The sequence below is a fragment of the Epinephelus moara genome, chromosome 6 (assembly GCF_006386435.1).
Source record: "Epinephelus moara isolate mb chromosome 6, YSFRI_EMoa_1.0, whole genome shotgun sequence".
In the NCBI taxonomy this organism is placed as follows: domain Eukaryota; kingdom Metazoa; phylum Chordata; class Actinopteri; order Perciformes; family Serranidae; genus Epinephelus; species Epinephelus moara.
The window spans coordinates 27175138-27189087 of record NC_065511.1 but is presented as its reverse complement, the minus strand read 5'-3'; the positions used below and the strand labels follow the sequence as shown (position 1 = coordinate 27189087).

General features: G+C 41.5%; 1 protein-coding gene across 1 annotated transcript in view; it reads right to left on the bottom strand.

Moving 5' to 3' along the window:
• The window catches only part of mtf1 (metal-regulatory transcription factor 1), an 18033-nt gene extending 4281 nt beyond the window's left edge, over window positions 1–13752 (bottom strand). Inside the window, exons 1-10 of the mRNA XM_050047019.1 lie at window positions 13666–13752; window positions 11015–11546; window positions 7016–7254; window positions 5616–5747; window positions 5299–5372; window positions 4619–4752; window positions 3980–4057; window positions 2334–2436; window positions 1584–2251; window positions 1132–1201 (exon numbers count right to left, since the gene is read on the bottom strand). Coding sequence (XP_049902976.1) covers window positions 1132–1201; window positions 1584–2251; window positions 2334–2436; window positions 3980–4057; window positions 4619–4752; window positions 5299–5372; window positions 5616–5747; window positions 7016–7254; window positions 11015–11482 — 1966 coding nt within the window. The 5' untranslated portion in view covers window positions 11483–11546; window positions 13666–13752. The remainder of the gene's footprint in view (window positions 1–1131; window positions 1202–1583; window positions 2252–2333; window positions 2437–3979; window positions 4058–4618; window positions 4753–5298; window positions 5373–5615; window positions 5748–7015; window positions 7255–11014; window positions 11547–13665) is intronic.
• Between the last annotated feature and the right edge of the window lie 198 nt (window positions 13753–13950).

Here is a 13950-nt window from a genome sequence, read left to right as displayed (position 1 = left end):
GCCAGCTGTTTACATGTTGATGGCTGTGTTTTGAGTAATTTTCAGAGGAAGGTAAATCTATACTACTATACAAGCTGTACACTGACTACTTTAAGTTATATCAAAGTGTCATTTCTATAGTGTTGTCCCATGACAAGATATAATGAAATATTTGCAAAAATGGGAGGGGTGTACTCACTTATGTGAGATACTGTATTTAGCCCTCTAGATCACATGCTGTTGCACTAAGACGCTTGAAAAAACAGACAAAACCACGTCGGCCTGTAATGCTTGTAAGGCCGCAGAATGAGGAGTAGTTTGGTCCACGGAAGATACTGCACGTCTCCAGATGTGAAATGAGGAATACATCACACGGCAACAGTCAACAGCACAGAGACGCTAAGGTTTTCCTCCAATTTTAAGTTCATCTGAAAGTGAGAGGCTTCATAACTACACTGCAGTGCCGCGTCAAAGTAAAAACAAAACTACGTCAATATATATTATATACAGGCTATAGTGTGAACAGAAAGAGAACTGAGTCCTTTTTCTGTTGGTCCACTTTAAGAGGACTAAGGTCAGTTTGTTTTAAAAGGGACTATATGTGAAAACACCCTGACATAAAAAAAATTACAGTGGATGAAAAACTAACTGCTCAGAAAGAAGCTGGTGTTCATTAGTTGAGAGGAGTTAATGCAGCGTGTACTGACGGACCTCTTGGTCAACAAATAAAAACCTAAGTACAGAATGTGACAGGAGGAATAACTTGTCTCCTAAAAAGAACATCAGAGGTCAGTTAATCAATAAGCCGACAGTGCTTGCACTCTTCTTATCTGGACTAGTTTTGACTGTTCCTGCTCCTGTGCCTTTACTTGTCAAAGTTATTATTAAATATTATAATGGGATACAGTTTTTAACAGTTCCAGCACTGTGCATTAATTGAGCGTCAGCATCTTGGAACTGCATTTGTATAATAAAACCATTGTGACAGTATCTTAGCGGAGCTCTCTGGACACCAATCTACTATTTAATGAATCCTATTAAAGCTAAGTACCGCACTGGGTGTCAAAACAAATTTACGATTTCATTACAGCCTTTTGGCCAATGTCCAAAACATGAAAAAAATGTATAATAATTCACTGCTCATTAACTCACCAGCATTTCCTCCCACTGGTATGGCTGTAGTGAAGAAAACTTTTTCCACTTTTGGAGCTCCTTGATGTGGCTGCAAACAAACAAACACCACAGAGGGACACTATGTCAGGAGGTGACAGGGTTGGTTTGCACCAGACTTCTAACTGCACTGAATGAGTGTGTGTGGTGTATCTGTTATATTAGAGAGTATATTTTTTAAAAAAGTATTGCTATTTCTTTGCTACACTGACTGCAGATAGAGTCAGTGCTGACCACGGCTGTAGCTATCCCCAGTGGTTTACTTTACATAATCATTTATGCAATCGATGGCATGTTGCTTTCTAACCATCTCACATGAACATACTTCAGATTAGAAGACAAGTAGGAATGGGTTTCTAAACTTCAGAATGTATTAAAACGTGAGGACTTGTATAAATCAGGTCACCATTTCTCTGTGTGGGAGTGTCACTCACTGTTTGCTCTGGGTTCTGCTGGCTGTTGGCAGCACTGCTGAGGATCCACTGGAGGTTCTGGTCCGACATAACCAGGCTGGGCTGCAGCAGGTTCTGGGTGGGAGCTATGGTGATGGTGGTGGGCGTGGGAGTCAAACCAGGGCCGGGGTTGGGGACAGGGTTGTTGGCCAAAGGCACAGGTTGGGCCACAGCTGCCAGAGCATCTTTTGCGTTGGCTGCAACAACTGACACAGCAGCAGTGCCCGACGCTGTGGTGGTCAGTGCTGGAGCAACTGGAGGAGGAGCGGAGATGGTTGGTGGTAGAGGAGTGGTCTGGGTGGAGGTATCCGGCGGCAGGAATGTGGGTGGCAGTGCCACATAGTGCTGGGGGGTGACATGGTTGGGTGCTTGGACAGAAGCCTGAGCAGGCACATCGGAGATCTGCTGAGGCCCAGCTAGCTGCATGAATGGGGGAGGCTGTGTGGTGCTCACAGTAGCTGTGACAGAGGCAGGAGTGGAGGCCTGAGAGGAGGATGTCTGACTGAGCTGGGGAGGAGCCTCCATGACTGGGGTTGTGTGGGAACAGGAAGATGAGCAGGTGGGGTGTAGAGAGAAGGAGATGAGGGACGAGCCATCACTCACTACCGACTGGGTAGACCTCTCTAGGCTGAAGGATTCAGCAAGGCTCTCTGAGGAAGAGACAAAAAAACTCCATCAGTGAACAAGAACATTTAATTCAATTCAAGCTGACAGGTTTTGAAATGCACGTACCGTTGGGATGGGCATCATCTTGGCTGACACTATTTTCAGGACTCTGGAACATGAGCTCAAAGATTTTCACAGGGGTCACACTGCTGAGGTCCAAATTTTGAGCCTGTAATGAAGTTAAAACATAATAAATGCATTACATGACTTTACTGAGTATCACAACAGCCAGGTCCTCTTGTTGTCTTACCACAGAGACAAGTGACTTTCAGTGTTAAAATAGATGCCTGTTAAAGGTCTAATGTGTAGGATTTAGTGCCATCTAGCAGTGAGGTTGCAAATTGCAACTGACAAAGGCCCTGATCACACAGAAAGCGTTTTAGCAGCTGGAGGTGCCTTTTTGTAATTGTTTAAAATGAAAATTACGCTTTTTGCTCATGCATTTCTGCACTCTAGGCCCCTCACATTTTTGCCAGTGCACTCTGAACTCCTTGAGTTGAGAAAACTTCAAATCAGAGCAGAAAAGCGCCCCATGTCATCTCTTTTTTTGTCATCCTTTTTCCCTATTGTCCAATTAGATGATTTGAGAGGCGGGCCTTCTGTGGTGGTCTTAACAATGAAGAGAAACTGGTGGTAGCAGCTGCTGGATACCCAGAGCTATACAGCCCAACAACAGACAGGAGGTTGTCAAACTGCCCCCAAGTCATCCTATAATATGCCTGGAAATAGCCATCATTGAGGCAAAGCTCCAGGACCAACTGGTGGTACTCACCATGATCCACCCTCCTTTTTAGGGTCTCATGTACCCATACAGATCTCTGTTTCCCTGTGCCCAACAAACTATATGCTGACAGCCTCTTTACCCTAACCAAAGCTAATAGCAAGTACCCTCTGCCTATCCATTTTAGGAACTAGCAACTAATAACTGTGAGGGGAAGAAAAATAAATACATGCTAGACTGATTACATGGGAAGGTTAGTGTAAGGACGTGATGGGGTGGTTGCCTGGCAACAATAAAAAGGTGCAGCAAGCATTTTTTACTAGTGGCATTCAATTTATAAACAAAAAAAGGCAGTGCCGTGTTCCTTCCATTTTGCAAACTGCAAAACGATTTCTGTGCGACCGGGGCCTAAAGCTTGTATGACAACAGAGTAGGAGAGCTACGGTGGCCGACACGAAAACCAAACAGCCCTATCTAGAGCAAGTGTTTGGTTTGTCCTTTCTGGGCTACTTTAGAACAACATGATGGACTCTGTGGAGGACCAGCCCCCTGTGCAGACATAAACAGCTGATTCTAAGGTTATGAAACTACACCAGTTCTTAGTTTCAGGTGATTATAGACTAATGAAAACATAGTTATGAATATTATATTCAATTTCTTCAAGTATATCCCGCTAAATCTTTCACACTGGACCTTTAAAAATACAGTTTAAGTTTTACGTAAGTGGATGACATGTTGTTTGCTAATCCTCTCACATGAACATTCTCAGAATTTGACGTTTAAACTTAACGAAAATACAACAATTCCTATTTCAGGATGACTATACTCTAAAGAAAACATACTCATTATTATAATCAATTTCTGCCAAAATATCCCCCTAAATCCTACACACTAGATCTTTAATTGGCATCTTTACTGACCATCTTGACAACTGCTTAACATTTTCACACCACTGTGTGTTTGACAAAGCTGAAGCAAAGGCCAGACTTACATTATGGATGTTCTCTCGTAGCTCTGAGTCAGTAGAGATGAGGCTCAAGTCACTGAGGCACAGCGAGTGATTTGCATCCTGTAATTAAGAGATGAATTGGACCTGATTAAACTTTGCACTGCTGTGGGATCAAACGCTGAGTCATGATAGGGGAGTGAGATTGGGAAAGAATGCAGCACCTACTGTATGTTGATGTAAAAATCATGTTTATGACATGAAAATAACTTTCTTTGAATAAGGCAAACAAATTTTGATTTTATACAAGTGGTTCAATCTAAAGCTATCTTTGTGATGATAAAATTCAGATTTAACGGGGTTAATGCAGCGTAGTGTGAACCCCTTTAAGTCAGGTTTTTGTAGACATTTGCAAATATCCATTTTGTTTTTAGCTAACATACTCTCTAAAATGCCTCCCATCTATCTGTAAAACTTGCCATGTTATGTGTCTGAGAGCATAACACAAAATGCCCTCGGTATTGAAGGCACAGTGGATTCCTGGAACATAGCATGTGTAAAATTCACAAGTTTTTAATAAAGTGAAAAGTGTGACGACCATAGTGTCATGTTGCTGTCGGGTCTCGCGTGGAGAAGGAGAACATGACAACTGTAGTGAGAAGAAGTTGCTGTACTGTGACTCACTTCAGAGAGCGGATGGGTGAGGGTGACGGTGAAAGGCTGTCCTTTGTCGTGGCCACGGATGTGACTCTTTAGACTGTACTGGCTGCTGAAAGTCTTCTCACAGCCGTCACTGGGACAGTTGAATGGCTTCTCCCCTACAGAGCGAGTACAGATAGAGAGGGAAAGACACAAACAGAAATCATCAATGCACTTTGACATCTTATAAAATTAACTTAACCTACTTAATTGAGCTATAATTATTAAGATAAAGCAGATCACCTTCTTCATGGAGATAGATGGAAGTTTACAGATACATAAGGACAAATTAAACAAGTCAGTTGAGAAGCTTATTTTATAAACTTAGTTCTTCAGCCATCAGGCCCAGGAGCACAGCCAACAACAATTAGGGAAGTTACTCGTCCAATCAATACAAGTACACATGAACACAGCCTTTTAAGTACCGCTCTGTTCACTACATTTCTACACAGACTTTTGGAGGAACGACACAGTAAAAACAAAACCACATAAAAATGTTCCTAGCTGCAGGAAAAATCTATTTGGTCGGGCTATTCAAATTAACTATGTGTGGGAGGCACTGGTAACAATGTAAATGCAAATTAGGCACAGCTGAAAAACAGACGCCCTTGTTCAAGCTTCCCCAGAAAAATCAAGGTTACACAAAACACACCACTAATATGTACCTGTGTGTGTCCGTACATGTGTTTTTAGGTGGTGACTTGCGGCAAAGGCTTTGCCACAGCCATCGTGGTCACACCTGAGGGCAAAGACAGAAAAAGAAATCATGCCAAGTGTTTCAGACCAGATGCAAATAGACAGTGATGAATATTTCTGGTCTCTGCTTATCACTATGAGTAAAAGATAATACAATACAAAACCCTAAACATATTTGTGTAGACAAGCAAACACAAAACAGCTGTCTGGGAGTATTTATTAGCATCGCAGTTCCTTCATCTTCTATTAAGGGTGGATTAAACCTCCTGATAATAGGAATGCTCACCGGAATGGCTTCTCCCCAGTGTGCGTGCGAATGTGCTTCCTCAGGTCGCTAAGTGTGGTAAAGTACTTTGTGCATCCCTCTGATTCACAGTTGAATGTCTTGCCTGTGTGAAGTCTCTGGTGTGCTTTTAGTCTGCGGAGACAATCAAATGTTTCATTAAACCACAATGGCGGACATGCAGAGATGAACAAACTGAGCACAGTGGCGTTAAACGGCATGTGCTGATCCCTGTTGCACTTACTTTAAGAATGTCTAAAAAAAAGCATACGAAAAAGACAACAGAGTCCAGTCAGGCAGAGGAAAAACAACTCCAACAATCAACACTCTCTGGTAATGTAACAGAGTCTGGGTGGAAGATGGGGAGAGGAAGGTAACGCCATGAAAAAGATAATCCACCCATGTGTGGCATTGGTTGGCCACCCTAAATACCAGCCTCTGACAGGGAGCTGATGGCGGTGGCACAGCTCCACCAAGCCCCACACATGTTGTCATAGCAACTGAACCAACACAGATCAGAGGGCTTGGATGTGGACTGAGATCACAGCAACATCTGAGCAGTGAAAATGCTGCAAAAGAAAAACATGCCTGGTGTTGGTCAAAATAGACTAAAACTGTAATTGGGCCTCGTGTTGTCAAAGACAGATACTCGTCTGCAGGGTTAATCTCAGGCTGCAGATTTACCTCATTATAAATAAGATACACAAAGCCTTCAATAAACAAACTGAACCTATCACCATTCTTTTTAAAACTGAGTGAAAAGGGTTAGAAAACGGCAACGTTAAGATTAAAACTCCAGAATTTAGGCAATCCTTTGTGTGAAAGTGTATGGATTAGAGGAGGGCATTTTCATTTAGGGAGAATGGGTGATTAGGGAGACGCTAGCAATTAGGGAAGGAGAACATACAGCACAGAGCAGCCTGAGATAACAATGTTCTGCTTTTTTATGGTATTGTTCCATCTATGGATTGTTTCTACTGCTTTACATTGTGTCATTTTGTGCTGATCCTGTGCATGTTTGCACAAATAAATGTCATTCTTTCTATAATAAAGATAATTTGAGATTTGTAGGCAACAAGAAATACACTTCAAAATAGTAACTGTGGTCAGAAGAGAATAAGCTGCCAGCACACAGCCCACGTTACACATTTGAATTAAATTTAATTACTTATTTTGTGTCCGTTGTGTAGTTCGTATAAAACCTCCACGTTTGTATTAAGACAACACAAGTTGGGCCGCCCACTTTATGGCAGGACCTGCATAATAATTGATCTGCTATCATGACACAATCTCATCTTTATTGCTTTCACTACAGTCTCGTGACAGAACCTGCAGAGGGGATGACGACGTGAACAGCACTGAGGCGGAGAAATGAAACACAACAAAGCTGTGTAAAGACTCACCTGTATAACGTGTTGAAGGCCTTCTCACAGCCTTGCACGTCACACTCAAACGGCTTCTCCTTGGTGTGAACGCGGACATGGATCTTGAGGCTGTAAGAGGTGAGGAAGGCCTTTCCACAGCCCTGCTGATTGCACACAAATGTGTACTCTCCCCTGTGTGTCTTCTGGTGCGTTCGCAAGTTTCCCGCCGTGCTGTACGTCCTGGTGCAGCCTTCAAACATGCACTGGTAGCGCTTAACCTGATAGAGGAAGAAGAGGAGGAGGAAGTCAGTGCCTTAGCATGGTTGAATTCAACTCAACTGAGTGGAATCACACTGAAACTAGGGAAAAATAACATGATCTCTGAGGAAATAAATTGTCTTTAACCTGTATTTTAAAAAGCTGGGGAGACATTAACTTGTTAATTCATCTCAGTAATAACCAGCCTGACCATACGATGAAGTGACAGTCTGACTCAGTGTGACCTTTCAGACTGGACCTGAACTCAGTGACTCAGCCACCCGTCAACACATGAGGCCGGTGAGCACAAAGGACAGCGATGATGACTAACCCCCCCATGCAATACATCCCCTCCAATCTGTTTCACAGCACCAATCTCCACTGCAGTGTGTGGCAGTCTCCTGTTCTCTTCTCACACAAAAGCCCCAGGGCAATGTGAATAAAAGCAGTTCATTCTCTTCTTCAAAACATGCTATCCCGTGTTAAACACAAAGTCAGGAGGAGGAAGCTTCTGGCGGGCCACCTCAACAAAAAGATCCCCTTTCTCAGAGAACATTATTCCTGTAACTCACCGTCTTCATCCTTTTTGAGATCGTGTATAAACATAAATACTTCCATAGTACTTCCCATTAACATGACTGCATGTTTATCTCTGGCTGTAAGAAATTGGGTAGTTGCTTTGCCCTTTCTGCTCTGAAATTCAGGTAAAAACGTGAGATCAGGATATTTGTTTGGCAAGTCATCTGACCAAAATTGCTGTAAAATTTCAAAGAAAGTAAGACAACTGAAATGACATTTTTTGACAGCACTGACGCTTTGTCATGATGTTAATGCATCTTAAGGTGCAAGTGATGCCTTGGTCAGTTTGCAAAATAACACACCAGTGAAAACCCCACGTTGTTCATCCTAGCAGTCTCAACGCTTCACTTCAGGACACACTCTCCAACACACCTAATCACACCATGAAAGGGACAAAACCCTTCTTAGCCGTCGTGCATACAGTGGACGTGATATAAAGCTGATTACATTTCCTTTCAGTCTTAGTAACCAAACACTAATCTGAGTGATGGGTAATCTTAAGGCCATTCATTTTTAATTTTAAGGATGTGGGAGAGATCATTTGTCAAGCAAACATCCATGTAAAGCCACCGTAGGAGGCCTGCTAAAGCTTATAGCTCAGTACTGTTTTCATCTCCCACTCCATCGTGACTCCTCTCCAGCATCAGTTCGATCACTGTGAGACAGCATTGTATGCTTTGGTCTCCCACATACATAGTGGAAAAGACCACTCCATTACACATTAAATGGTTATGTGAGTGTATTTACAGCAGTTTCACCAAGTGCTGGATGTTGCTCATCGTTAGATTTTTTTCCTGACACCTGTTGAACAGAAGGCTGGTGTCTTGTATTTGTTGTTCAAATGAAATAGCCACTCTTCTTGAGCCCTCTATTCTTTTCAAAAATTGAATGCACTTTGCATAATTTGCACACTCACATGAACATCAGCATCACAATTCACTACACACTCTTTAAATATATGCAAAGGCTCCACTGAGAGGAAATACAGTTTTATGTACTAAATCAAAATAATATTTGACAAAGAAGCAAGATAGAACTTAATTTTGGCAGAGGTTACTTTCATTTACTGATGTATGCAATTCAGTTTAGGGATAGTGAAGTACTGGAAGTGAATGGTTTAATTTATTGTGTCCTTGAACATTCATTCGGTTCCTGTGGCAATCACCATAAAAGTGTCATAAATATGAAGCCATAACGTCGTAACAATGACAAAGACAACAATACACATAAAAACCGACCAGCAATGCAGCAACAATGACGGTGACTCAGACAATCAGATTAAACACACACTGTGCTGGGTGTAAAGCAGCAACACCCACAAATACTAGCCAACCGTTCAACCTCCACACACACACACACACACACACACACACACACACACACACACACACTGTCATATTTAATATTTAGTTTGTTTAGTGATATTACACTGGTGGATTAAAAAGCCTCACAGGCACGTAACTTCACAAAGACGGTGCCCCTGTAACTTTGCACTCATGTCGACAAATACTTTTCACTAAAAAGGGGAAGTGATACATCACTAAGAATTCTCTGTCATTTTCTTGTGACTCAGAAACATCATAACAGTGTTGCACAATTTTCTTGTTGTAGGAAATATTACCTATTTTTGCAGTTTCTTCTTAATCACAGACAAGTAAAAGTACCACAAATGCACAATAAAACAGGAGCTGGTATTCATCAAAAACTGCGATGACATTCTCCCGATGATCCCATTGGGGTCTACAATCAAAATAATTTTCAGTACCTATAACTGTGCTGAGACCAACTAACAAACTGATGAGTCCATCCGAAATACCGTGTCTCATCTTCATTGATCAAACCAATATTGGCTATGTAATCAGAGAAGTGAAGATTAAAGACACCACTGGAGAGAAAAGTGCTCCCTTGTGGGGCCTCTGTATTAATAACATTAGAGAAAAATACTGCATCCACTCCAGCACTCTGCCAATCTAATGATGCCATGACTCCCATCTTGCAGTAGAAATCTCTTCTTTAAAATACATCCTTACTGTATTAAAATGGCATTAAAAACCAACGAAAAGAACATGGACATATTGCTTAGGTCTAAAAGGTATAGAAACTGTAAACCACACCAGGAACTTATGTTATCACAATCCTCTCATTATGAAAGTTATTGAGGCAACTGTTCAATAATTAACAACCTCTTGTTTCAATTGGTTTGGCACATTAACTGCACGCAGCATTTTCTTGATGGAAATAAAGTGTGCGTCATCTGACATTTGAAACAACTGACTAAACACAGGACTCAGTTGTTCTTGCTGCAGTCCTTCTGTAACCTACCCCTTATTCGGCAAAGACTAGCTGCTTTACCAATGTGCACTTGCTTTCAGTATCACTTGTACTAATTAGGCTGGGAAGTGTCACAATATGGCAAATCACCACATGAACACAGAGAGAAGGCAAAGCGGGTTGTGAATGTGCTAAGCCCAGGGCTAGCAATGGGTGAAAGCACTCTGGAGGCAAGGTGACACCACTAACAGACACGGGCTGAACACTTTGGTGCATTCAGGTGGTAACTTCTACCTAACCCTAATAAGCTACCTGGCTCTAGCTGCTGGGAAAGCTAATTTTGCATGTTATCATATTTGCAACTGTACTTTGCATTTCACCAAAGAAAGACATGTAAACAGTAACACTTGTTATACTGTTATATTACATGTTTTAGAGTTTTAAAGCCATTAGACATGTTAGATCATCTTTTAACCAGCTGCTGTTCGGTTGAACAATTAGCTAGAGTGACTGGAAGAGCCTCCACAAACCAAACCGAGCAATTACTTCAACAATAACCAAACAAATCGAAGCAATTACTTCATCACTAACCAAACAAAACCAAGTTAATACTTCATCACTAACCAAACAAAACCATGCACTGACACTGACAGCTGACCACATTCTACCAGCCAGATTCTACCCTCTACTGTGTTGTAACTGGTGTGAAAACGAATTTACACCTGTGATAGAACAGAAGCACAAAATGTTGATATAAAAAAAGAGCTGCCTGTTGATATCATTGTGCACCTGTGCTCAGACTAAATATTCCAAATAAAGACATCTTTTGAGAACTTGACAAAAGAATTGCCTTTGGTGACCCAACAACCACACATTTCCTTAGTATGTATATCCTTAACATTTGGAGGAGATGCACTTGTGTAGGCTTACCTCTCTCTGCTTGGTCTCTGGGCACTCAGAGTGCAGGGTGAGGGTGGCTCCCTCTATGTTGCGTGGCATGGGTGTGGAGCCTGGATTTATTGTGAACTGAATCTGGTCTGGAGAAATGGTGTGGTGTACATAACCCTGTGACATGCCATCAGGGTCGTTCATAAAGGCCAGAGAGCCATCCTCCTCGTCTCCATCACCCTCCCCTTCAGTGAGGAAGGTGACCCCATCTTCGTCCCCTCCACAGTGACCCTCCTCTTCGCCCTCCTCGTCTAGCCGAATAGGGTCCCGCTCAATCAGCACTGTGGTGCGGTCGTACACCCGACCGGAAGACGATGAAGGTTCAGCGATCAAGTCATCGTCTTTGTCAAAGTGGATCTTGTCGTCTTCTTCTTCGTCGTCCCGACCCAAGGGATCCACCTCCACCTCAAAGTACATCGACGCCTCTGTATGAGGGCCATTCTCACTCATGGTCCCTGGTGCCTCTCCGTCCTTGGCAAGGAGGACTGCACACTCACACTGAAACCGTTACAGCCTGTGATAAGAATTCAATAATTTATTACTATGAGGGGTGGAACAATACATCAATCTGGATACAAATTTACAATGCCACAGTAAATATCGCACTTCCTTTTGCAATCTTCTACTGTATGCATTCTGTCACCAGCCGGTTTGACGTGTACTCATTTTCTTAGACTTATTTTCAAATATGGAGAATAGCTTTGTAATGGTCTATCTTATTTATTTTATGCACACACGTCGATACATATCATCATCTTTAAGACACCCCTTTAATATGACATTCCAATGGCACATCTGTGTCCCCATTTTCATCCAACCACACCTCCTTTCTAAACATTTAAATAGTGCTATCGCAACCTATGGTCAGACAGACAATGGCAAGCAGCCAAGAGAAAGACGAGGGTATTTACTGATCGTCTCGTATCGATTGCAGGCCCCTGAATTGACTCAAATCAAAACTGCATCGTGGCGGACTTTGTGATAAACAAATATTGTATAACTGTCTCAAGTTTTGATACACTATGGTTTCATAATGAAACTTGTGATTACACCCCTGTAAATTAGACAATTCAAAAGAGCTTTACAAAAGACATAAAAGGCATTAGGACAAAACAGTGAGAGAAACTAAACACCCACATGAGGGTTTAAAAGGCGTGAAACAGAAAATATAAAATGAAAGATTAACAGGAGAATAAAAATGTGCAATTAAGATTAAAGTGTAGGATATAAATAAAAACCCTGTAAGTTCAATTCAATAAAAGGCAGTGCCAAACAGACATGTCTAAATTTAAAAATAACTACTAAGTTGGTGCAGACCTCACATTTACTGTCTGTACCAGATATGTGATATTACGAAAGCCTGAATGTTGCTTTGTCATGTACAGTAAGCAAACCTGTCCCAAATGATTTGAGAGGTTTGGACAGTCCCTAACATAGCAGCAGATCTAGCTGTAGCACTGGCCCAGATGAGCAACCTTACATTCACAATACAGAGCTATATTGCCTTGTTAAAAGAGCTCAGCTACAGGAAATGGTTATTATAACACCTCATGAGAGCTCTGCATCTTGTGGGCCTGTTCCAATAGAAATGATTTCCAGCATCAACTCACTGCATGTGTGCCATGTCTGGATCACGGCTTTGATTACACTAAATGCCAATGTAAATACGTCCGTGTGTCCAACTTATTTTTAGTATTTAAAGTATTAATATTACAGTATTGAAAACCGGATTGCTCTATAGTAAAGCAAGAGGCCAACAGCCCACATTAGCCCTGTTTAATGCAAACTAACGTTACCGTGATCTGGAACTTTCTGTTTTCAATGACACAAGTCACGAGACAGCAGCGGTTGGACTAACTGACACAGCTGATGATTTCTCATCTATTAAAACTCGATTATGTAACTTTTATTAAACGTTATAAGTAACGTGTGAAAGATGTCACTCTAGCACGTCAATGCCAATTAACTTTTCCACACTCGACACGGCTAGCTAACGTTTACAAACACAACGGTGGCCTGATAGACACGCCAAGTTTACACCGTTACGTTACACTGACAATACAGTTAACGTTACGTTAACCTACCTTTGTGTCAAGGTGCTGGAGTTGTTAGCCGTTCACCAATAATTAGCACACTGTGTAACAATCCGCTTGTTGACACTGACCTGACGTTATATCTGACATCTTCATATCATTACTAGCTTCTGATATGTCGCTAGCTTCCTGCTAATTACAAATGGATAACAAACCGTATTTACGTTGCGCGTAACCTCCTTTTAACGTTAAATAAAACGTCTACAGTTACACGCACTTTTTAACGTAATGTCGCTAATAGTTTCATTTTATTTAATCTTTTGCTAGCGAGCATCGGATAGCAAAATTAACGGCTGTAAACTGTACGCTAGCCAACTATCAGTCATTTCTCTGCACATGCATAGCTTTGCTAGCTAGCAACCATTTAGCTCACAACTAAGCTAGGTGGCTAGCTAGTAACGTTAGCAACTGTCGACAGTTGACATTACGTACCTTCCCTGCAAGGATAACACAACTCATGTTACCCACTGATAAAATGACTAACACACAGTAGTGGCGAGTTAATTAACCAAATGGAAATTACATTAAAAATATTTTTACCTGATAAAATGCAAGCCTTATCCCTATGCTTCAGATGTTTAGCACTTTCTTCCTCTCCCCTCCCTAGGATACCAAACAACGTCACGGACTCACAGCCATTCGTGATGAATTATGGGAAATCAAATATTATTCCTAATGCTTCATTAAAACAACAAATGCTATTCTCTCTAAAATGTGTCTTTTGATTTTTTTTTTAGGACAAATGCGATTCTTTTAGCTCATCTAGAGAAGTGGCATTATAAAAAACAAACTAACATTAATTTAATGTTCATTTCTTTTGCTTGT